The sequence below is a fragment of the Haliotis cracherodii genome, unplaced genomic scaffold (genome assembly GCF_022045235.1).
Source record: "Haliotis cracherodii isolate W230 unplaced genomic scaffold, xgHalCrac1.p SCAF_9, whole genome shotgun sequence".
Taxonomy (NCBI): Eukaryota; Metazoa; Mollusca; class Gastropoda; order Lepetellida; family Haliotidae; genus Haliotis; species Haliotis cracherodii.
The window spans coordinates 58252558-58278844 of NW_027266343.1; the positions used below are offsets into that span (position 1 = coordinate 58252558).

The window sequence follows — 26287 nt, forward strand, 5'->3', positions numbered from 1 at the left end:
CGCTTAACGTTCTGTATTTTGAATAGAGACACTATTATTGTGAACTTCGTGAAGCCATAAATAAAGGTTTGGAGATTAAACATCATAACTTCAAGGAAAATAGGTGATAATCGCCAAAGAACCGCTTACTTTCTAAGAAGAAATCATGAGCGTCAAAGATAAAGAGTAAAAATACTACTTTCCAAACGGCTGCCTCTAATTGAATTTTGTTTACGTAATAAATGTACGTCCAACCTGTCGGTGTCTGCCACAAATATGTAACCCATTTTTGATTTACCTGCGCCTATTACAAGAAAAATCTACATCAAAGGCAAGCACCAATCCACGACTAGTTGGCTACAGTGCTCAGAACTTGTGGAATTTCGTATTGCATGTTTACGAGTTGTGAAACCGGAAACGCTAAGCCAACAAGAGGACTTGATTTGTTGAAAGTTTTGCCAACAGCTCTTTAAAGAGAATCATCGAAAACAGGGCGAATGTTTCAAGAGTTATGATTCTACAACCATCAGTGTTACGTGTCTGAACCTGTTGTAAGGTCAGGGGTCTCTCCTTGTTAGTATATCTAATTTCATGCAGACTGAATATCACTGTTGCATTTGCTCTTGAAAACACGTGTAGGGAAAGAAGAGGTTGCGTTTTGGAGAAGCGATCAGGTGCTGCATTCACTATTTTGTATATTACGCCAAATGGAATCTGTTTCAACTGATAATGGAGACTGATTATACTCTGGCGTTGACGTTACGTTCAACTTGAACGCTTCTCTGTATTCCTGCACACTACGAAAACGTTAGTGATATTTGCAAATATGATTATTTTTTCAAAGGAAATGCTTTTGAAATTTCATCTATTGGGTTTAACCCCAAAGGAGAACACATAATGTTCACTTCAGTGTTATACAAAGTGTTGACATCTGTTGTGTTCATTGGTGGAATGAAATCCTGTCAGGAACACATAACCAATCCGTTTCCCTATTCAAAACATTAGCTTGGTCATGTCTCCAAAACGCAACATCATGTTTCCACAACGCAACAGCATATGCATTTACACAACATGTGTATTCAGCTATTCGTGCACAAATCCCAAACAGACTCCACACACCGATACGTTCCTTCATCAAGGTCACTGCATGATATGCACACATGTATTACGCTGACGCAACGTCGTAAAGGCTCCACACACTGCCTGTGTTCCTGATTGAACGCATCGTTCACGGCGCTTCCTTAGCTGAGGGAAGAGGTATTGCCATTCTTAAGAAGCTAACCTCCCAAGATTTATCCTGCCCGTTTAACAAGGAACGACATCTATTGCTGTTGATTTAGAGATGAACACATTTATCGCATTGTTTCTAAAGGGTATTGCTTCAGTGAACTTCATACGGTATCGGTGTACCTACCATCTGGGCGCATCACTACCCTCCATCGTTACCTGAACAGCTGAGAGCCAGATTGACATAGACCGCCCCCGTAGTGATGATGCTATAATAACCAGACAGTTACATTGCCCCTGTGCAAAGCTGGCACAATGAGACGAGCATACTGTTATGGGAGCATGGGTTGTGCAGAGTTGTGTCCCTTAGGATCCGATGATCACAAGTTCGAATCCCGGTTCGCACCCGTTTAGAATTGTTGGCCTGGCAGCACCATACCCGTGACACCGGGTGTCATCAAAGAGATGTACGTGAACGACGATGTGGGAGCTTGAGACTCCTTCCCACTTTAATTTCACACGCCCTCCAACTGAACCAGCCAGCGACAGACACAACTGATGGATATATTTAAAATCAGACTAATGCTTGATTCTTCTGAACACTGCATATCCTACTCATCACGAGGTATAACGCCCCTTTGAATAAGGTAATGCCTTTGGTAATAACATGACATCAACCGAAACCATACTGACGGGAAGAAATAGGGGGACATGTACTATTTTGTAAGTACTTCCGGGTTGCATATACCAATTCCTCACTTAGTGACATGTTTGATGACATGAACTATTCGTTTTGCTTTGAGTTACATTGGTATCCAACCCATGAATGATCAAGTCAAGATCAGATGATTTCACAGGGGAGAACCATCAACTGCGCAAAGCCCAAATCCTTCACCGGCTGCAGTCCGCGACCTGGAGTTGGCGCTGCTAATGTCAGCCAAGGAAACAGAGTCTTTTCACGTTCACTGACGTCTCTCTGCCTAATGGTGAAGTTTGTATGTGAGGCAACACTTACAATTATACACACAGCCCCAGACCGTGGGGTCCTCACATTGCTGCCCGAGGATCTCCCCTCAGTAGAATTCTCAGCGAGGGACCTGATCCAGTTCCTCAGTCTTGGTGCTAAATTGTGTATATTCTTCACGGTGTGTTGCGAACACAATGAAAACTATGTAACATTATTCTAGAGTTTCTGCTACTTTGTACATTTACTGATTCGATTATAGGGGAAATTGTAATCATTTCGGAAACTAGGATTGGCCAAGACGAGAATGACTTGAAAGTTTGCAGAAAGACTCAATGATAGCACTATGGAGATAATCAGTGATAATCGAGAAGAACATATATTAACAGATACATGAAAAGTGAAACAAATTAGAATAACATATTTGTCTCAAGGTGTGGAGTATTGAGTCTATAGCAACGGGACAGGCAGTGACATATGCAGGTAACCCTTTCATCAAATATACTCATGTAATAAAATAAGGGAACAAGTTCAGAGGCAGGCATTATTATACCATCCCGGGTGTAACTGTACACTGACCGGGGCTTGTCTGGAAATGAAGTGATATCAAATATATATATCATCGACTCCTGGCGGTAACGGGAAAACATGTACAACAACAGTTATGCGTTTTCCTCCCTCGTCCTATTACGTTCCCTTATTTGTGTTCATCAGTATAGTTAAGACCAAGGTTCTCTTTGGACCTGATGACATTAAAATAACGAAATAATCCACGGAGATATTCGAAATGACTTCTTGGACGTAATACCGAGTGGCGACGTAACTCGCCTAGTGTGACGCCGCTTCAATGACGCAGCCTGCCCTTGAAGTCTTCACCAGACCTGTCTTGCCCTTCCACTGCTCAACAAGCGTTCATATCACCCATGATGAAGTCGTGGTGTCCGTGGTGTAGTGTCCAAGCACATCATCCCGTGTCAGTCTTGGAGTTCACATCAGCGTGTCCGGCCCTGACGACCATGGCACCGTCAGTGCATTGGTCACACATACGCTCCTTATCAGTCAAAGAGATTCCATCCTTTGACCAACAACGTTACTTTCAGCTGGAGTATGTGGGACATTCCTTATCTTGGACACAGTACACACAGGACAGACATACTACAGCCGTGATTCAGTTGTCCATCCACCCCCTCAGCCATCATTCCGTGGTAAGTGACTTGGTCGAACGTTTGCCTCACCCCTGGGATAGTCATTGCTGTTTCTCGCTACTCTGGGAATCGTGGCCATTCTGGAAATAACAAGGTTACAATTAGTCAATATCTTTATGGCAATTTAGAAGCCGTTGTATCAATGAATGAAGACAACCTGCTTGATAAAAGTACTAGCACCTGTAGGGATATAGAACTTCAAGACAACTCTTACACATAAGTCATGATGTTCGACTTGGCGGGTGGTGGGGTAGCCGAGTGGTTAAAGCGATGGCTCGTCAAGCCTAAGACCTGGGTTCGATTCCCAACATGAGTATGGTAGTGTCGTGATGTTGCGAAAGCGTCAGAAAACAACATGCTCTCACTCGTTACTAGTTCTCCAATCATAACCCTTTTCTACTTTCTACCATTTCGTAAGTTTGAATCAATATATCATAAGATGCCACTGATATCATTCGTTCAGTCATCACGAGTGAGTGAGTGAGGTTGGCTGCTAAACTACATTGAGCAATATTTCAGGAGTATCACGGAAACGTAAAACATACCAGTGTAGGGAATCAAACCCGAGTGGTTGACGCGATGAGCGAACACCTTATACGTCATGGATACTCCACCTCCCATTATGGATTCCACAATGCATTCGACGCAAAACATGCCTGTAGAATATAGATTAATACATCTAGATCTACACGGCAGCGGGCGTTTTCGTTAATACTATCACGCCCTTTGTAAATTTGCATTTACGGGCCCATACACGCAGTTCCATAGTTCCAGGGAACTCTTGGACATAAGTAAGGTCCCATCGAAGATAAAAAAGATGTACATAAACTTTCATACTCTAACATGACTGAGTGAGTGAGTTGGATTTTACGCCGCTTTTAGCAATATTCCAGCAACATCACGGCGGGGAAAACCAGAAATGGGCTTCACACATTGTACCCATGTCGGCAATCGAACCTGGGCCTTCAGCGTGACGTGCGCACGCTTTAACCACTAGGCTACCCCACCTCCCCTCCAACACGACTGATTCAGGTCGCTAGCGATACTTTAATACTAAGCACATGCATACTTGTAATCATATCGTATCAGTTATACCGTCATCATGCATACATACATGCAATAACAATGCAGATCCGGGGTAGAATAGCTCTTCAGCAACCCATGCTTGCCGTAAAAGGTGACTATGCTTGTCGTAAGAGGCGACTCACGGGATCGGGTGGTCAGGCTCGCTGACTTGGTTGATGCATTTCATCGTATCCCAATTGCGTAGATCGATGCTCATGATGTCAATTACTGGATTGTCTGGTCCAGACTCGATTATTTACAGACCGCTGCTAAGTGCGGCGTTAAACAACAAACAATCAAAACAAACAATGTGACGTAGCTACACAGCACAATAGTCTTCAAAGAAATTATAACGGAAGCATTCGTCACCACTCGAGCCTTTCCGTAACCTGATTCGGTACGTTCCGGAAAAAGACACGAGCGGTCACGAAGACACAAAATAGATGCCAATCCAATGGTGCGGTAATATGTGTCTTGGGACAGATGACCAGCGTGTACTGACAACAAAGGGGGGCAATTCTACGAGGTCAAAGTTGACGTGATCGTCAAGATTGTCATTCATTCTACCCTACATTCACACTATTTAAGTAAATGTTTGTGTTTGCCCAGATTGTACTAATCAGTCATCCATGTTATCCACTGACCAGGGCAGCACGTGCGTCCACTAACAACCTGCTGCCCATTAAGTATTTAGTGGACACCCCTGAAGGCGACTAAAGACGCCGGTAAAAAAATAATGACACAGTTGCATCGTAATGAATTACTAAGACCATCCTTTGACCATGTGTCAAAACCGCATTAAGATGATTCTATTCCATACTACAAAGGCTGAAAATGCTGAAACATAGCGTCCTTTGCATTAACGATTGTTGACGGACAAGACGCCTCCGGTTGTGTGAGAAATGTGTCCCTTCATGCCAGACATGAATGTTTAAACACGGCCTCGCTTGAGGTCTGGAAACTATATGAAGCTAATTAGTGTTCGTTACCTTCCTTCTGCTCCGCGGGATCTCAGATCAACCGATCGTTAATTTAGTTATTAATGTTTACTTTATGCATTAGAAAAGCAACCTAATGGAGCAAAGGAGACCGTGCGCTTCAATATAAATTTCACAATGCTAATAAGCAGCTTTGATTGACTCGATGTGCTATTCTAGCTGAACGAACTCAACCATGCATACTTTTGACCAAAATCTATATTCCTTTAATTTGTTTCCTAAAGTCTAAACGATTACAATTATTAAGCGTAATGAAAGATCATATACCGCAGTGTAGCCTATCATAAACAAAGTAACACTACAACTACTGATATTATGAATTCTGATTCATGTCTAATTAAAATGTATCTTAGATGATTCATATTTAATTAATAAACACGATATCGTGCTCCTCATCGATAACACAGTGATCAAAGGACGCTTCATTATTAACCAGACCAATTAAAACGAAAAGTGATAACATCAACTACTGACGACGCTCTTGAGATGTTCCCCCGATGTTCCCCCGGAGAACAAAGCGGTTCCCGATCCGAAGTTCTCTCTATCGACGCGGCCAAACTGAACGATATTGTGTTAATTGTCAATAAAGCGCTGTTGATACTGCCACGAGTAGAGCCACTCCGTCATTCATCAATTACCGTCTTCGATTCTCTCATTTCGTTCCAAACTTTCTAATTGTTTCTCAGGGACTGGGAAGGATCAGGGCTGAACTCATGATCAAATCCATTAATATTTTAGCTTCATTAGCAGTCAAGAAAATTATGGTTAATTAGGAAAATCACTTTTTACACTGTGGACGACAGAATGTGGTTTTGCAGTGAGGCGTTGTTTGAAGGTTAAGAGGAAGTTCTGATGGCAAAGATTAAAATAACACGTAGAACAGAGACAGTCTATTTTGGCGAGTTTCCCATAAGAACAGTCTGTGGATGAGTCTCAGATAGTATAGTGAGTGAGTAAGTTTGGTTTAACGCCTCTCCGAACAGTATTTCCGTTATATGACGTCGTGTGGGAGGAATCCTAGAGAACGGGATGGTGCTGACCCACCAAGAAACATAACCGGGATTCATGGAGACATGGAGAACCGGGTTTCGACCCGAGATCACATTTCTAGTATGCTGCAAGACTCACCTCTGTACAGCGAGTCGACAGGGCCAACCGTGTGCCCGAAAAGGTTATATTGTTTGCTGGTTGTTTAACACTACACTCATTAATATTCCAGCTATATGACGGCAGTCTGTAAATAATCGTTTATGGGCCAGACAATCCAGTGATTTATTTCATGAGCATCGATCCACGCAATTGGAATCGATGACATGCATCAACCAAGTCAGCGACCCTGATCACCCGATCCCGTTAGTCGCCTCTTACGGCAAGCATGGGTTGCTGAAGACTCTTCTACCCCGGATGTTTACGGCTCCAATCCAGAGATTGACATCATGAGCATCGATATACGCGATTGGGATACGATGAAATGCATCATCAGCTAGCCAGATCACAGGATCCCGTTAGTTACGAGAAGCATGGGTTGCTAAAGACCATTTCTAACCTGGAATCTTCATGCGGGGGAGGGGGGTTGTATCGAGATTACATATTTTTCCACCCACAACTACAAAACCAGATATTTATATTTTTAATATCGCCTGATTTTCTTTCCTAGAGCCTTTTAGAAATTGCCACATTACGTAACCCCTCGGACCATCAAGTATGACCTGTGTTTAACAACCAAGGGCAGATGACTCTAAATCACACTTCCGGTGAAGATTGGCGACAACTCTCGATATTTTACGAGCGCCTCAATTACCTGCTGCGAATGACCATCACTGTAGAAATAGGCCGGCCCACAACCATCTCCACTGCCAAATAATCCTATGAGCTGTCACTATCAACACATATGTGTGCTCTATCGTCGACGGTTTAACGTCGCGTCCAAGATTATTGCACTTATATAGCGACGTGCATGTACGTGTGTGTGTGTGTGTGTGTGTGTCTGCTTGTACTAGTCCGGATTGATGCCGATTTATAGTGCTAGCACATTGAGATACCATGCCGCAGTTTAACGTGAATACCCCACTCAGACACAGTATACTGACTCGGAGCCGACCAGTCCTTGTTTAAGCCCAACCTCTTACGACCAACTGGGGTACTTGGGGCCTTTTCTGACCGATAACCAATGATACTTTTGTGAGCGTATTGCTTACCAAACCTTGAAAAATAGAAATTAATATATTCACAGTCTAGTGTAGCATCACTCCTATAACGTGTTGGAGTGACTTGGGCTTAACGCTGTCTTTAAAAGTACTTCAGTTATGCCACGACGTGTCAACTAAGTGTTAAATGTTATGCATTTCCCACTCACGGTATGGTAGTGCAAACCAAAGATAATTGGTTTCGAACCTGGGATTCGAACCTACGACTAGAGAATCTGCATAGCGAGTTGTTTCGCCTTCGACCACCTGACCAAGCCTTATCGAAACCAAGATTTAGATGTTTCGATACTCGTTTCAATACTCATCGAAATCTGGATCGGGTAGTTAGGGGACACAACTCCGCACAGCAAGTTGTGGCGCCTTACACCACTCGCTTCACAACAAATACCCATGTGTTCCGAGGATGCCCATGATACTGCTCTTTAAGAAAAGATTTCAAAGTTTAACAACAGTTCTCCGTGGCGAAAGGCATCATTGATGGTAGACAGATATATCACGCGGTCACGTGGCCTTCACCTCAGCATCACATAAATCCCGATCAGACACTGACACATACAGACTGTCCTGAACAAGACTTCCCTCACTACAGGCCCTGGGAAATCAATTAAATATCAGACCAAATATAAATGGGAACCTCTCCGTCTTTTTGTAAGAGGACGTTTAACTAAACGGCCCCCGATAAGAATTCAAGGGAGAGTGCCAGGTCTCCTTGGCGACCTTCTCGAGCTGGAGATTGTCTACGTTTGTTATCTGTTCAATTACGCGCTGACGTCTAGAACCCACGATCAATGCCTTATGTAGATAAGTATATAGACGTAGTGTTAAGTTTAATTATTCTCAAGTATACTTCTCGCTAATGTGATCGTTGAGTTCGATTAAGATAGATGTCGTCATTGTCAATTCAATTCTTCTCAGGTCGGAGGAATTCTGTGATTTCTTTCTTGTTGGATTTTTCATTGTCACTGCTTCAACCTGTAAGACATACATTTTGTTCTCTGAAATGTTTCTGAGCGCCTTGAATTTGAAATTCGAAATAATTTATCATAAATATTAAGATGGTTTTAAGGTTGTAGGATATGTGTTTGGAGAAATTAACAGCATGATGTTGATGAAAACATTATTACCGCTGTCGGAGTGGGCTGGGAGTGGACGGGACGCATGGCACTCAAACACCAAGGTTGATAATCGGGGTGAACTGGAATGCGGTTTTCACTTCGCGCCAGACCTGTCATGACCATATGCATCTTCCCGAGGCAAGAAAGTTAACGGACTATAAAAGTCCAGTTTCCACCCTTGCCGAACTAGGCTGGGGTTATGGAGTTAAATTTTGGCTGGACTAACGAGCCTATGCATAGTCCAATCAAAATCGCGCACCGAAATCGAAATCCGGTTCGTAAACTGTCATGCAGAGTTCGGTCGATTGCAGGATTTGCAAAGCATGTGCATCGCCAACTCGTTGTCAACAGATATTTTCCAAATGTTTTCATGTTTCTAATCAAGGTGCTCACGTGATTTCATGTACTTCGCGAAGTGAGAGCCGTTTTATCACAAAATAGATCTTGATGGTCGATCAGATCGTCTTGACTGGGCGCCACCATTTTGTTTGAAGCAAATGCATGTTATACGAGAGTTGCAATCTGATTGGTCCATATTGGAGAGGCAAAGAATGGACACAACTCGTAGCAGCCAGTGGTGGCGCTACGATCGAGCCCAGGAATTCTAGCCTAGTTCGGCAAGGGTGGAAACTGGACTTTTAGAGTCAGTTAACGCTCTTGCCTCAGGAAGATGGACCATCTGCGACGCGCACGTTGTTGATTCAAGGGACACAACTCTACAACGCGAGTCGTTCTGACGTGTTTTAACACAGACTCCTCATATGAAGCTAATTCCATTTGTATCCTTCATGTATAACTCAGGAATAACACAAAGACGCCAAGATGTGAGAAGAATATTAGACAGTGTATTTTTGTCAAATAGAAATGCATACGTGTCCTGAAGATCAATGACAAATTGAATTAATTAAATGGTGTGCCAAAAGACAACGCCCTTGAGAACTAAGAGCTTAAACGCCTGCAGATAAACGAGCGGAATCAGGCGACCATCAACGCCCTCAGAGACAAGATGGCTGAATGAGATTCTTTGAGCCGGGTCAGCCATAGAATTACTTTCCTCTCGGACGCGTCTCTTTCTTTTTAATAGGGCGTATCAAATTAAAATCTGCTGATTTGGCGCTCTCTTCTCGAGCTATTTAATTCTGTCGATTGTGTTTTAAAGTCATTATTTCCATAGGGACAAAAATCAACGAAACAAAGTTATTTCATAACATTTTTGAATGTGATGAAATCGTCTTTCTTCGACATCAACAGATGGGACTGATTTATGCCTTTCACTTTGTTGTGAAAACGCTAGTTTCGTTTCTCTTTTAAAGTGGTGTAAATCCCCGGCGAGTTTGATTTATCAAAGAGGTTCGTGTGTTCTGAAGGTCCTTTATTATCGGTCAGTCTTCGCCATGGCGAATCAGCGACAAAGCAGGTCATGACTAAATTACTCGGTCTGGGTTGGTTTTATAATGAAACAAATGAGCAAAGCAACTCTTAATGTTGAGAATTATTCAATCAATATATTCAAATGTGTTCCACTGGGCACTGATGACTGTGAAATACGCTTCTCTGTGGCGCGTTGTTTGAGATATGAATCATGCTTTTTCATAGCTTAAAATGATTTCAGAGAAACTGGTTATTCGGTTAATTAGAACCAAGACGTTTATTGCTGGGGTCTGCTCTGATGCAGATTAAACATAACGGGAATTGACAAAAATCGATTCACATGTGTCATTGTATTTTTTCAACGTAAGTTAACAATTGCCGGCTAGAGTTTGTTCTGGCATGTATTGCTCGATGGTGTCAAGCATGTTATATAACTAACCCCTTCTTAACGCCTAGCGAGATCATCGATGGACCTTTTTTATGGAACCTTCAAATATATCATTCACCATCAAATATATCATTCACTATTCACTATTTACAGGACGGAGGTTGTTTATTTCAACAGTTTCTTTACCTCTATCACGCCGAGCCAGCTTCACGTGTGAAGAAAGCCCAAAGCATTGCAATGTTTATTCATTTGTTGGGCCGATGTTTGCACCCATGGCTCAAGTTTTGAAGCACCACCGTTTTGACTTGCTGGTTGACTAGTCCATGTATGTGCACATTACTTTACCATTGGAATTGGTCAGTGGAAGTTGTGACAAGCAGTCGGAAATATTCCAGCGATTATCACGCCAGCCTGTAGAAGATCGAATCTGGACCAGGCAAACCAGTTGAAGATAACACAAGCAAAGATGAGGATGACACACAAACATCCAGGTGACTCTCTGTCCTGGAATCCCCACGGACTGGATAGCAAGCGAGTAATCTGATTGGTTGATCTTGATGGCCATTTTTGTCTAGATGAATATATAATACTGTATCAGTTGTCAAAGGAGTCGTTTCAATGGTTGGTTATTTGTCCGGCTATGTTTGGGGCGGGTCATACTTTGAATGGCTGTTCAACAGTCTGTAGTCTCTGTATCAACAAAAACAAGTACATTGATTGGCTGTAGAGTCTTCGATAGCGGTTTATTACCCATGAGGTTAGAAATTGCGAAAGCCTGATGGTGCTACTTTGGTAGCATACATATTTACTTCTAAATCGAACATTTCCTTATTTGAATTACATGTATGTGTTTATTTTCTTGAAATTTCGATTTTCTCTCTCATAATTTTGATTTTTTTCTCTCGTTACTTCAATTATTTACTCGTTATTTCAATTATATTCCTCCTTGCTTCGAGTTTTTTCTCTCGGTATTTCAATAAATTCTCGTAATTTCGATAATCATAATTTTCTCGTTATTTCAAGTTTATTACTTATTATTTATTACAATTATTTTCTCCAAATTATGAGTTTCTTCTCATTACTTCGATTATTTTCTCTCAATTTCGGTTATTTTCTTGTTATTTAAAGTTACTTTTAAAAAACCCTCGAAATTACTAGTATTATCTTGTTACTTCAATTATTTCCTAGTTATTTTAAGCTCACTTTAAAGGTTCCAAATGCGCGTTCGGTTCCAAATTCAATTTAGTGTGGTTACATCTACAGGTAACCTAGCTCTACATTGAAAGCACAGTATGTTATCTTCTAATGACATTATTATTATATCTACCTGTGGGCATGTGAAAGTAATAATGCGTTTTCCAAGTCATGCCCTTGTATAGGGCACCACTAAACAGAAATTCAAGTTTGCTTTTCTGAAGAATACCGTGTGGGTTTCAATAGGTATCAGTGGTGGTAGATCACTAACAACGAGCGGTCAGGACCGGCTGAGTTTATGTGTGACCGTACCCCTCTTACACTGATCGACGTAAGGGTTTTTGCCCAAGGCACCTTACACATGACAGGCGTCAAATAACGCCAACAGCGGACAGAGTCTCTCCTTCCTCGTAAGCCATGTAAAGGTGCTTTGCCTGGTATAAATAACGAAAGACAATATGACAGTAAACTGTCGTCAGACTATTCATCATGTTTCGTTTCATAAGAGAAAACATTCTGGAGGTAATTTAACTTGTGCTAGTTTGTGCTCATGTTTCGTTATTTACAAGAAACTTTGCCAGACAGTTCAGTAACACTTATCTTTTCTTGCAGCTAAGGTTGGCGTTTGTGTTTTTGCACTGAAGAGCACATGCATCATAACGGAACATTCCTCGCGAAGCATTATGGGAAGCTGCATACATTTCAAATTGCTTTTCAAAGAATTGCTTTTCGGTGTGTTATTTTTCCGAATGGTAAATTGATATTGATGGGTGCATTGAGTTTTCATGTTTTTCACGAAGGTTAATTTGCGCATACATAAATTTTCTCATGTATGAAACGACTGAGTGAGTTGTGTTTAACGCCACTTAGATGACTATTTAGTTATATTGCTGTGCCTCAGATAATTGTTGGAGGAACGCCCAGGGTCACGAGCAGACATTTACCCCCCAGGTGAAACCCGCGAGCGACCCGTGAAGATACGGGGTAGAATAGGTCTTCAGCAAACCATTCTTGCCGTAAAAAGTGACTATGCTTGTCGTAAGAGGCGACTAACGGGATCGGGTGGTCAGGCTCGCTAACTTGGTTGATGCATGTCATCGTGTCCCAATTTCGTGGATTGACGCTCATAATGTCAATCACTGGGTTGTCTGGTTCAGACTTGATTATTTACAGACCGCCGTCACATAGCTGGAATATTGCTGAGTGCGACGTTAAACAACAAACAAACAAAGGAAACCCGCGAGCACGGGCATAATGACAGGCCATCGGGGTCTATCACGGATTCTAACACACGACCAGCCGCTCCTGGCCCGGATAAGGGGCGCAACTTTTCACGTAATGGTGGGAGCCCAGATCACCCGTAGAGGAAAGTGGTAAGTGGAAGTGATTGAAGATGGACAAGTGAGTGAGTGAATGAACGGAAGATGGTTAACGCCCAATCTGCATATTTGAAAGACCTGTCAGTAAAATCTCCACAACCTGACGATACCTAATTCGTGGGCATCGACCACGACCGTCAGGGTGTGAAGTCATACTAGCGCAGCCAGACTAAGGATTTGTCACCTGTAGTGGCTACAGTCCTACGTATATTTCCCTGCTACGGCTATTCCACGATGACGGTGAAGGTCAAACATTTGCTTCCATGGAAGCGAATGAACATTAGCTGGAAGCCCTCGTATAAACAACCCCAACATGTAGACGGTCAGAAACCTAAGAATAAAGTATATTAATGGAATTATTTTATGGTCTCTGATATACGGTCTAACCGCCCAGACGCAACTTCCGACTTGACAAATTCCATTACAGACTCAAAATAGCACCATGATAAACTGCATACCACAACATACAAACAATTTGAACATGATATTATTAAAAAAGTTCAGAACGTCCCAAATCCGTTTCGATTCTACCCGCACGGCCTTCAGATCGTATCTAAAATTCCAACAAACAAATCAAACACTGAAAATACCACCTACTCCCACGCCGATATCTACCAGGACAATCCTCGCATATTTTTCTTCATGTATTAGAACAAAAATGTTTAAGCCTGTTGTGCCGAGGCTTGTAATAGGCCGTATACTGCATGTTTAGTCTACAGGGTATTAATGTTTTCGTGGGATCGTGTTTATAACTCCCAGGGAGTTCGCGCTGGAGAAGTGTTCTTCAGCCTCGTCTTGTTACACATGATCAGCCAGCTGTTGTACGTCAAACCAAGACATGCGTTTGAAGCCATCCAGCCATTTTGTAATCAACGCTCACAAACATTCCACAGTCGGAAACTTTATTTTCTTATCCTGATTGTGCAACTCACTGCGTATTATAGAGCTGTATCTGCCTCTCAAACTACCGCGTGTCGTTTCTTAAGATACCGTGTGTCGTTTCTTAAACTACCGCATGTCGTTTCTTAAACTACCGCGTGTCGTTTCTTAAACTACCGTGTTTCATTTCTTAAACTACCGTGTGTCGTTTCCTAAACTACCGTTTCTTAAACTACCGCGTGTCGTTTCTTTAACTACCGTTTCTTAAACTACCGTGTGTCATTTCTTAAACTACCGTGTGTCGTTTCTTAAACTACCGTGTGTCGTTTCTTAAACTACCGCATGTCGTTTCTTAAACTACCGTGTGTCGTTTCCTAAACTACCGTTTCTTAAACTACCGTGTGTCATTTCTTAAACTACCGTGTGTCGTTTCTTAAACTACCGCATGTCGTTTCTTTAACTACCGTGTGTCATTTCTTAAACTACCGTGTGTCGTTTCTTAAACTACCGTCTGTCATTTCTTAAACTACCGTGTGTCGTTTCCTAAACTACCGTATCTTAAACTACCGCGTGTCGTTTCTTTAACTACCGTTTCTTAAACTACCGTGTGTCATTTCTTAAACTACCGTGTGTCGTTTCTTAAACTACCGTGTGTCGTTTCTTAAACTACCGTGTGTCGTTTCTTAAACTACCGTTTCTTAAACTACCGCGTGTCGTTTCTTTAACTACCGTTTCTTAAACTACCGTGTGTCATTTCTTAAACTACCGTGTATCGTTTCTTAAACTACCGCATGTCGTTTCTTAAACTACCGTGTGTCATTTCTTAAACTACCGTGTGTCGTTTCTTAAACTACCGTGTGTCATTTCTTAACTACCGTGTGTCGTTTCTTAAACTACCGTTTCTTAAACTACCGCGTGTCGTTTCTTAAACTACCGTGTGTCATTTCTTAAACTACCGTGTGTCGTTTCTTAAACTACCGCATGTCGTTTCTTAAACTACCGTGTGTCATTTCTTAAACTACCGTGTGTCGTTTCTTAAACAACCGTGTGTCGTTTCTTAAACTACCGCATGTCGTTTCTTAAGATACCGTGTGTCGTTTCTTAAACTACCGCATGTCGTTTCTTAAACTACCGCATGTCGTTTCTTAAACTACCGTGTGTCATTTCTTAAACTACCGTGTGTCGTTTCTTAAACTACCGTGTGTCATTTCTTAAACTACCGTGTGTCATTTCTTAAACTACCGTGTGTCGTTTCATTAACTACCGTTTCTTAAACTACCACGTGTCATTTCTTAAACTACCGTGTGTCGTTTCTTAAACTACCGTGTGTCATTTCTTAAACTACCGTGTGTCGTTTCTTAAACTACCGCGTGTCGTTTCTTTAACTACCGCTTCTTAAACTACCGTGTGTCATTTCTTAAACTACCGTGTGTCGTTTCTTAAACTACCGCATGTCGTTTCTTAAACTACCGTGTGTCATTTCTTAAACTACCGTGTGTCGTTTCTTATACTACCGCGTGTCATTTCTTAAACTACCGTGTGTCGTTTCTTAAACTACCGCGTGTCGTTTCTTTAACTACCGTTTCTTAAACTACTGTGTGTCATTTCTTAACCTACCGTGTGTCATTTCTTAAACTACCGTGTGTCATTTCTAAAATGAGTGAGTGAGTGGGTGAGTGAGTCGGGGTTTACGCCTCTTTTGAACAGTATTTCAGTTATTTCACGGCGTGTCAGCTTGAGCCCGAATTGTTACAGATCTAGATTACCGCTTTAGAGAAACCCAGATCACAGGCATAGTGTAACGAAACATTATGAAGTCAAACCGGGATTCGAACCCACGATCACAAGTTCCTGGCAGGCAAAGGGACGCAACTCTACCCAGCCACCCATGCATCGGCATCTCGACATGCCTGTGGCATTACATCATACTCATTGACCCGTGTTCGTTACTGACACCACATCTTCCCATTGCAGAGCTTCCATGTGAAGGACTGCTTTTCTGAGACCCAGATACGTGGAATGCCGTTAGTGAGCTAAAGCCAGTGTGTTGATATGTTTATCTATTCTGGGCAACGACACATATCAAGATCGAGAGAGATGTTGCAGTTAAGAGGTTCAGCTTTCAGCGATTATTCATGCCCTGCGGTTTTGTAGTTTGTTTTATTTGTTTTAAATAAGTTTGTTTTATTTGGTTAAACGTTTACCTTAAAGAGACGCCTGACTCGGATCGACTTGAGGCAAGAACACCACCGTTTGTTTGTTGACTGAAATGCTGTGGGTTTTATTATTGTTCATCAATCTATCAGTTAAGGATTATACTATTTTCCCACTGTCTCAGTTTCATATGTAACACTTACTACAATACATGGATCTAGAATACACACGGGCCTCGGTGGAGCCTCGTGTCGTAGGAAAAGAATTAGATTTCAGAGATGATTCATTTGGTTAAAAGCTAAATTATAAGTCTACATCTAATTATCCTTATGAATATTAAGAGTAAGGATATTGCTTTCGGATTCTCATTTACTGAAAAAATCTTTGAATAACTAAGTTCTAACTTTAGATTCAGCAAATTTAATTTCATATTTAGAAACGTACGGATGTTAAACATGCCAGGTCAACCTCTTCCAAAATTTAAAGAATCGTCACAATTTCAAACGAAACACAAGGATGTCCTTCCATCAAATCCCAACAAAGATCCCCATTGTAGTCAGCTTTGGGTGGCAGTGTTTGTACTGCAACAGATGACGCAATGAATATGTTGTGTGAACGTTTGCACAAGCACGGGGGGGGGGGGGGGGTGAGGAGGATTCGGACATTGTTCCTGGCTGTTGTCGGGAGTGCCGTCACAAACACCTGTACCCCAAGTCTGCAACGACGACAAGACTTCGGCATAACTCTGTTTCAGCTTTCATGTGTTAAACTGTCAGGTTTGTGTGAAAGGTTTATTTTGGGGATAGTTTGCTATGGAATGAGTAAGAATAAAGTATGTTTTAAAACAAACACGGATCAATGAGACATGATGAACATATTAACTTATAAATAACTGTAACAATTCTCTCCCAAATGCCACTGTAAACTTTGTTATTACTTCAAAGTGAGGGATGGAGGGGGATTTATAATTTCTTTAACTGAATATTGAATACAAGGCAAAATCTATCCAGTATTGTCTCATGGCGTATGTCAATGTCTGTTGAAATAAAGGAACACTACACATTGCTGATGTATGAATTCAAGTCCTTTGGGAGTGGCTTGTAAAGTGGCCCAACATGCCAGGCACCTAGCGTTACTTTAAACATGGTGTTCGTATATGTCTTGATTTATCTTATTATCTTATCCGGATCATGACGTCATACTAGTGTCTCGTATGCCATACCTGGTCGGATGCTATATTTGGATGTTAGTGTACGTGTAGTAGTATATAGTGTATATAACATGTATTCTATAATAAACATTATTCTCTCTCTCTTGTTTCAGCTGCTGGAGGGATGCCCGTTGCCTTATCCAGAGAAACTAGCGATCACTTATAGACACAGGTACTCCCCTCACCCCTCCCCTGCTATTTGTGTACACGTGTACCACGCGACGACTCCAACAGCAGAAATACAGTAAGAATGAATAACATCATACACATACCCTGTCCAACATATATATAAATACAGTAACAACCTGCCTCACATCATACACATACCCTGTCCAACCAAACACCCTGCCCCACACCATACATATACTATGTCCAACCAAACACCCGCCTCACACAGATATACACCTTGTCCAACCAAACACCCTGCCTCACACCATACACCTTGTCCAACCAAACACCTGCCTCAAACCAAACATACACCTTGTCCAACCAAACACCTGCCTCATGACATACATATACTATGCCCAACCAAACACCCTGCCTCACACCATACACCTTGTCCAACCAAACACCTGCCTCAAACCAAACACATACCTTGTCCAACCAAACACCCTGCCCCACACCATACATATACTATGCCCAACCAAACACCCTGCCTCACACCATACACCTTGTCCAACCAAACACCCTGCCTCACACCATACACCTTGTCCAACCAAACACCCTGCCTCACACCATACACCTTGTCCAACCAAACACCCTGCCTCACACCATACACCTTGTCCAACCAAACACCTGCCTCACACCATACACCTTGTCCAACCAAACACCTGCCTCACGACATACACCTTGTCCAACCAAACACCCTGCCTCACACCATACACCTTGTCCAACCAAACACCCTGCCTCACACCATACACCTTGTCCAACCAAACACCCTGCCTCACACCATACACCTTGTCCAACCAAACACCCTGCCCCACACCATACATATACTATGCCCAACCAAACACCCTGCCTCACACCATACACCTTGTCCAACCAAACACCCTGCCTCACACCATACACCTTGTCCAACCAAACACCCTGCCTCACACCATACACCTTGTCCAACCAAACACCCTGCCTCACGACATACACCTTGTCCAACCAAACACCCTGCCTCACACCATACACCTTGTCCAACCAAACACCCTGCCTCACACCATACACCTTGTCCAACCAAACACCCTGCCCCACACCATACATATACTATGCCCAACCAAACACCCTGCCTCACACCATACACCTTGTCCAACCAAACACCCTGCCTCACACCATACACCTTGTCCAACCAAACACCCTGCCTCACACCATACACCTTGTCCAACCAAACACCCTGCCTCACGACATACACCTTGTCCAACCAAACACCCTGCCACACCATACACCTTGTCCAACCAAACACCTGCCTCACACCATACACCTTGTCCAACCAAACACCTGCCTCACGACATACACCTTGTCCAACCAAACACCCTGCCTCACACCATACACCTTGTCCAACCAAACACCCTGCCTCACACCATACACCTTGTCCAACCAAACACCCTGCCCCACACCATACATATACTATGCCCAACCAAACACCCTGCCTCACACCATACACCTTGTCCAACCAAACACCCTGCCTCACACCATACACCTTGTCCAACCAAACACCCTGCCTCACACCATACACCTTGTCCAACCAAACACCCTGCCTCACACCATACACCTTGTCCAACCAAACACCTGCCTCACACCATACACCTTGTCCAACCAAACACCTGCCTCACGACATACACCTTGTCCAACCAAACACCCTGCCTCACACCATACACCTTGTCCAACCAAACACCCTGCCCCACACCATACACCTTGTCCAACCAAACACCTGCCTCACACCATACACCTTGTCCAACCAAACACCTGCCTCACGATATACACCTTGTCCAACCAAACACCCTGCCTCACACCATACACCTTGTCCAACCAAACACCCTGCCTCACACCATACACCTTGTCCAACCAAACACCTGCCTCACGACATACACCTTGTCCAACCAAACACCCTGCCTCACACTATACACCTTGTCCAACCAAACACCCTGCCTCACACCATACACCTTGTCCAACCAAACACCTGCCTCACACCATACACCTTGTCCAACCAAACACCTGCCTCACGACATACACCTTGTCCAACCAAACACCCTGCCTCACGACATACACCTTGTCCAACCAAACACCTGCCTCACGACATACACCTTGTCCAACCAAACACCTGCCTCACGACATACATCTTGTCCAACCAAACACCTGCCTCAAACCAAACATACACCTTGTCCAACCAAACACCTGCCTCACGACATACATATACTATGCCCAACCAAACACCTGCCTCACACCATACACCTTGTCCAACCAAACACCTGCCTCACGACATACACCTTGTCCAACCAAACACCTGCCTCACACCATACACCTTGTCCAACCAAACACCTGCCTCAAACCAAACATACACCTTGTCCAACCAAACACCTGCCTCACACCATACACCTTGTCCAACCAAACACCTGCCTCACACCAAACATACACCTTGTCCAACCAAACACCTGCCTCACATCATACACCTTGTCCAACCAAACACCTGCCTCAAACCAAACATACACCTTGTCCAACCAAACACCTGCCTCACGACATACATATACTATGCCCAACCAAACACCTGCCTCACGTCATACACCTTGTCAAACCAAACACCTGCCTCACACCATATAGACACCTTGTCCAACCAAACACCCTGCCTCAAACCAAACATGCACCTTGTCAAACCAAACACCTGCCTCACGACATACATCTTGTCAAACCAAACACCTGTCTCACACCATATAGACACCTTGTCCAACCAAACACCTGCCTCACGACATACATCTTGTCAAACCAAACACCTGCCTCACACCATATAGACACCTTGTCTAACCAAACACCCTGCCTCACGTCATACATATACTATGTCCAACCAAACACCTGCCTCACACCATACACCTTGTCCAACCAAACACCTGCCTCAAACCAAACATATACCTTGTCCAACCAAACACCTGCCTCATGACATACACCTTGTCCAACCAAACACCCTGCCTCAAACCAAACATATACCTTGTCCAACCAAACACCTGCCTCACGACATACATATACTATGCCCAACCAAACACCCTGCCTCACACCATACACCTTGTCCAACCAAACACCTGCCTCAAACCAAACATATACCTTGTCCAACCAAACACCTGCCTCACGACATACATATACTATGCCCAACCAAACACCCTGCCTCACACCATACACCTTGTCCAACCAAACACCCTGCCTCAAACCAAACATATACCTTGTCCAACCAAACACCCTACCTCACGACATACATCTTGTCAATCACTGGATTGCCTTGTCCAGACTAGATTATTTTAGTCCATCACAAGACATCTAGCCACTGGCTGGTTTTCTCACAGAGTTTGATGATAATTACTTTACTGTGGCCTAATGTCTTGAATATTAGTAGTGTGATAACTTGGCATAAACAGTCAAATAATTATTTGACATAGGTTTCAAGTTCATCTTTCTTATTTCTCTGCATAAAAAGAAAAAAATGACAATAAAATCTGCAAGTCAATCTGTCTTGATTGATACTGCAGCTTCATCATGGCACTGAAGTAAGTGATCAATGATAAAGCATGATTCTCACCACATCAATAAACCATTAAACCATATTGTCTTAAGCCAGTTATCAGCATGCAAGAAATGGCATTTCCCTGTATGGAACATGATGGCAGCTGGAGTCATTCTACTTATTTCCATTAATGTTTTCTAGATAGCTGAAACACAAACACAGACCGTCTGGGGGGGGGGAGTCTGGGAACACAGGACACTGAACTCGCATGCCACACATCACATGACAGCCACCAGATGGCGCTCCACACTCATCACTGTTGCATGCTGGGAATACTTTCTAAAAGTTCAAAAATAAACATGGCTTGAAACGGAATATTTTTCCATGAATAAAAAAATGAAAATTCCTACGTGCACTGAATTTGTTTCCTTAAATAATACAGCTGACTATGCTTGTTGATGACAAGGATGCACAACAGGACGAAGTTCCAAAGTAAAATCACTTCATATTTTGTAAATAAATGTTTGAAATTGCACTTCTCATAACCTCCTGTGAGTAAAATATCAATAAGCTTTTCTAATTTCATGATTTGACACTAAAGTCAAATCTAAAAAATAAAAATGAAATGTTTTTCAAAAGCATGAAAGTCATCAAAATGAAATATTTTGAGCAATTCGAAACAGAATAATTGGTTTGGCTAAAACCCTTGTGTTAGGCGGAAACGGTAATATCCTAATAGTGCCTTCCTGTTTGCATTGTCCCAGGCTGCAACTTTCTCAGCAGAAGGTGGTGTCAGCCAAGGTTATGGCCTATAACATATTGACTTTGCTCTGAACCAACAGTGAATGTTAATGAACACCAAACGCTTGTCTCAATGGAAAATATTGTTATTTCATTTTTTAAATAAAGATATACACAATTTTGTACAAAATATGAGGATGACATTTAGTTCAAACATCTCACGGGCAGGTCATGCAGAGAACAAAATAACGAAGGTAAAAAACAGCATGCAATGGAAATCAGCTTCTTATAGAGTCATGGCAGTCACTGGCAATGTGTCTTCATTTACTTCTCCTTAATAATCATTGATGATGTATTCTTGAACATTTCGATTAAATCTACTTAAAATATAAATTGATATTTCTTCATCAATATCATGTCGGAAATTGGCAGTACGAGTATATTTATATATAAATCCATAAGTTTCATATCTAATAGCAAATTGTTAAAATTGCCGAATATTGATCCATACAAACGGAAACACTGTTTTTTTAAGATGATGTATATGTTTTCATCAGTTTGATCATATAGGACATGATTCCTGAGGTAGTGAGGAGGTCATACAGTGCTCCACTTCTTACCACATGAAATACACATTAACAAGATTCTTCAAATTCATATCATTACTTCTGAGTATATGTCAGTCCAATTCCCTAGTTTCCATGACAACCACTGAACCGAACCTTCATGCAATGGTCACTGGGAGACATTCATCTGCACACTCAGGCCAAACCATCTTGTTTTTTATTATTTTATGGATTATTTTTCCACTATGCCAAGATCCAGAAGAACAAATTAATACTAGGATCATGTCTGATTTGACGTTAACGACCTTCAAAGGTAAAGGTAAACAAAGATTTAAACATCACAAAAGATATCAAAAGAATTTTGTCATACTATTATTTTTTTTAATTTAGAAACATTTGTCCTTATGGACAAAACAGTTTTGAACAACATCCTCATTAACAAGTGGTCCATTCAGAGGTCCTTTAACAAGACTCAGTGGTCCATTAACAGGTCCATTAACAAGTGGTCCATTCTTAATAAGCAAAACAGGGCGAAGGTTTGGCAGAGATATGATCAATAAATGTCAGAGGTCTTACCCAGTGACCTACTGAATATTTTCAACATGCATGTTAACCCTTCTGCCTTCATGTTGACGCAAAGGCAAAAGAGTTACTCGCACAACACAATAAAACATTATGCAACAGTTTCACTTCTAAAACGCCAAGCTTAGAACACAATCACTATACTTGGCTGCAGAGTCCTTGCCCCTGATCGGAGTCGTTAGACGACGTTTCTTGTGATGACGTTAATGAATAATTAGCTGAATCCCGCCTCCCAATATCCCCCTTCTTCACTGATAAGTGGAGCGGTCTTGGAAAGAGGTATTCTGATTTGTCCAATGGAGGGTAGCCATTCTTTGCCCTTTTTTTCAAGCTGTTATCAGGACTGTCCGTTGTCCCATTAACAAGATGCCTGCTTGAATTGGGCAAGGGAAGAATGTCATTTGACATACTACTGACACCAGACGTGCTAGTCCTCTTGGAGTCATCACTGTTACAGGATGAGTTTCTCTTACATCTGTTAAGAGAGTCCAGATTGTCCAGATGAATATCATTCAGTTTCAGAGACACCTCCCCAATCTCACTTTCCACCAACCCCTTCCTCTTCGACAAGCTGCTGCTGTCTACATGTCCATTGGAAGAACTGTGGCTGGATTTCTTCTCCAGAGAGTTCGTGGTTGGGAACATGGACTTACTCTGTTCCTTGTAATTATTAGCAGTCCTTGAAGATTCCTTGACCTTGTCCCGGAATGAAGACATTAATGTCGGGAGAGGCTCAGAGATGGATGTAGAAGGAGTTTCCTCTGATGATGTTGATAAATTATTGACATTGCTGTAATACTCCCCACACTTATTTCTAATACTGTTTCTGTACTCTCGAGACATGTTGGTGTCCGTTCCGCTGTTCATCCTCCGCAGAACACCATCCCCTCCGGACCTTTTGTCCTCGCCATTATGGACATCCACTGTGACGTTCATCATCTTCGCTTCCGGAGTTGTCCGCCCATTTACTGCGCCCCTGCCCCTAATTCTACCATCCTCGGACGATGCGTTGCTGCGAACAGATTCGTCAAACGTAACTCTTTGTCCTCCATTACGCCTGTTTTTGGATTTCCTCATGGCCCCTCCATTGGCTGGTTGATCCATGTCGGATAATGGATTTTCGGTTAGGTTCATGTTGTCGGAGTTGTCCGTTCCATCTTCCGATGGCATGTCATCAGTTCCTTCTGTGGAAAGAGCTTCCAAATATCCTGGAGGGGACTCGCGTTGTCGGTTCCGACTAGGTGGTCGCTCTTTGTGGAGTTCATGCAACTCCATGTTGTTTGTCTCAAATGAAGGGTTCTTCATCACATGACCATTCTCGGCGGAGTTGATCATAAACACGGGCTGCCCAAGAGGAACATAGTCAAGGATTCGGAACCTCCACTGCTGCTTTATTGTCAGCCCGAACCAAAGAACAATCCAGAACACCATATAACACACCTCACAGACCACACAGGCCAAGACTAGACCGTCTTTGGTCACGCGATACACACTGACCAAATCATATAATATTGGGCCTTTACACACGGCAAAGAATATCAGAGCAGCCATTGCACAGGAATGAGGAATATAGCCCTGGCACCCACTGTGAACTATGACAGTCTGTTTGACATAAGTCTCCGAGCTATGTTTTCGTTCGATGATTTTGAACTTTTCCTGGAAGTAGTGTGCGCCATATTTAAACACTGTCATGGTGGACAGAATCATGATGATTCCGCCGATGACGTACAGGGCAATAATTGCGGCACATCCAAGCGACAGATGAACATTCTGGTAAAGTTGAAGGTTGTAGGAGACTTTGTACAAGACGGAGAAGCCACAATAACCGAACACAGAGGTCAAGGACATGAAGAACATCTGGAAAGCAAAGATGGCTGTGAGGACCTTGTTCGTGAACCAAAACACGGAGGAGTATCTGATGGAGAAGGTGATGAGGGCGGCAGTGAAGTTGACGAAGGCCACGGTGAGGGAGTATTTGTTGGTCCAGCCCCAGGGAGGGGGGCGAGGCGTGGGAATGACGAGCAGGGTCTCGTTGTGGGCCTCTGTGATGTTGATGCTGCTCTTCACGTCACTCATGTGGGCTCTCTCCGGCATGAACAGGAAGTCCATGTCACTGGTCCACACAGCATCTGGAAAAAGAGAATTGAGCAGGTTAGTGATCTTTGGATCAAATGAAAGCTCTGAAAAATACATTTTCTCATCCGAAGCTCATTTTCAATAGCCAGGTTTCTAAAAAAAATTCTTTTTCTTTTCTGGGTAAGTAATTGAACAAAAAATAATCAAAATTGATATTCTCAAGATTAATAATGTAAGACAATTTTGTACAAGACAAAACCAGAATTATTAATTGCTCCGAAAACAATTTCATTTACATGGCATGCCTGATATATCATATGGCTATGTTGAACATTTGTAAACTCAGAATTAACATGCTGCATATGACGTATTCATTGTCCAAACTCTCACATGATTAATCTTAACACACTTCGTCATTGACGAAAGGATCCTGATTCAGAGAATCAGGGATTCAAACCAGCATGTAGTGAAGCAAATCCCAGTAGCTAAGGGAGGCAACTCTAGACCACTCTCAAGTGCCTCCATACATGTTTACAGACCCACGTGCTGCAACCAATCTCCATTTTAGTTGCTCTTGACACCAAGCCTGGAGGCAATGGAAGCACACGCTACAAAATCACCAGTCATACTGTTTTATATATAAATAGCTGACATCACAGCCAAGCCACACTACCCATAGTATCTAGACGTAAGAAATTAATGTTATCCATTCACTGCATTGATCCAAAATAAACCTCGCTCAAAGATGCATTCATTCAGAAAATATATTTTCATACCAAACAATCAGCAGCTCTTCCCCCAAACCCCAACTCCCCGTCTGCCATGGCAGCCATGTTGGATTGTTATGAAGTCAAATAATTCAAGGAAATGAGTGTCTTAGGAAAATTAGGGGTGCTGTCAAGCTCTCGCAACAGTATTGCAATAGCTGTACCTATATGGCAATAGTATCGCATTCTCTCTCCTAATACTATTGGAATTAGAGAAATGGCTTCAGTTTCCCTACTGACATCCCGATTATGATAAGCAAATGGGGACGCAGCAGAAGAATTAATTGCTCACTTTGGATTCAACCATGACTTTGGAAACTAATCAATTCTGATCGGTCAATCAGTGGTTTCAAATCCAAATAATCACCTCCCACTGACAGGACATCCACATTACCATGGAAACTAATATTTATAGAAACGTACATTCTCAATCATTTCTGGTAGGCAGTTTCAAATAATGATATGCATGATGCGAAAGAATTAATCACAAACGTCTCACTAACCCCATCTTTGAAGCAAGCCATGTAGA

At 42.4% G+C, this 26287-nt stretch overlaps 1 protein-coding gene across 3 annotated transcripts in view; it reads right to left on the reverse strand.

Annotated features, from left to right (window-relative positions):
* Positions 1 to 775: 775 nt before the first annotated feature.
* Positions 776 to 26287, reverse strand: part of LOC139453412 (dentin sialophosphoprotein-like) — a 130823-nt gene continuing 105311 nt past the window's right edge. For all 3 annotated transcript variants that reach the window (XM_071235104.1, XM_071235103.1, XM_071235105.1), the window contains 2 exons: positions 23060 to 25044; positions 776 to 3455 (listed from right to left, as the gene is read on the reverse strand). In XM_071235104.1, coding sequence (XP_071091205.1) covers positions 3417 to 3455; positions 23060 to 25044 — 2024 coding nt within the window. In that variant the 3' untranslated portion in view covers positions 776 to 3416. The remainder of the gene's footprint in view (positions 3456 to 23059; positions 25045 to 26287) is intronic.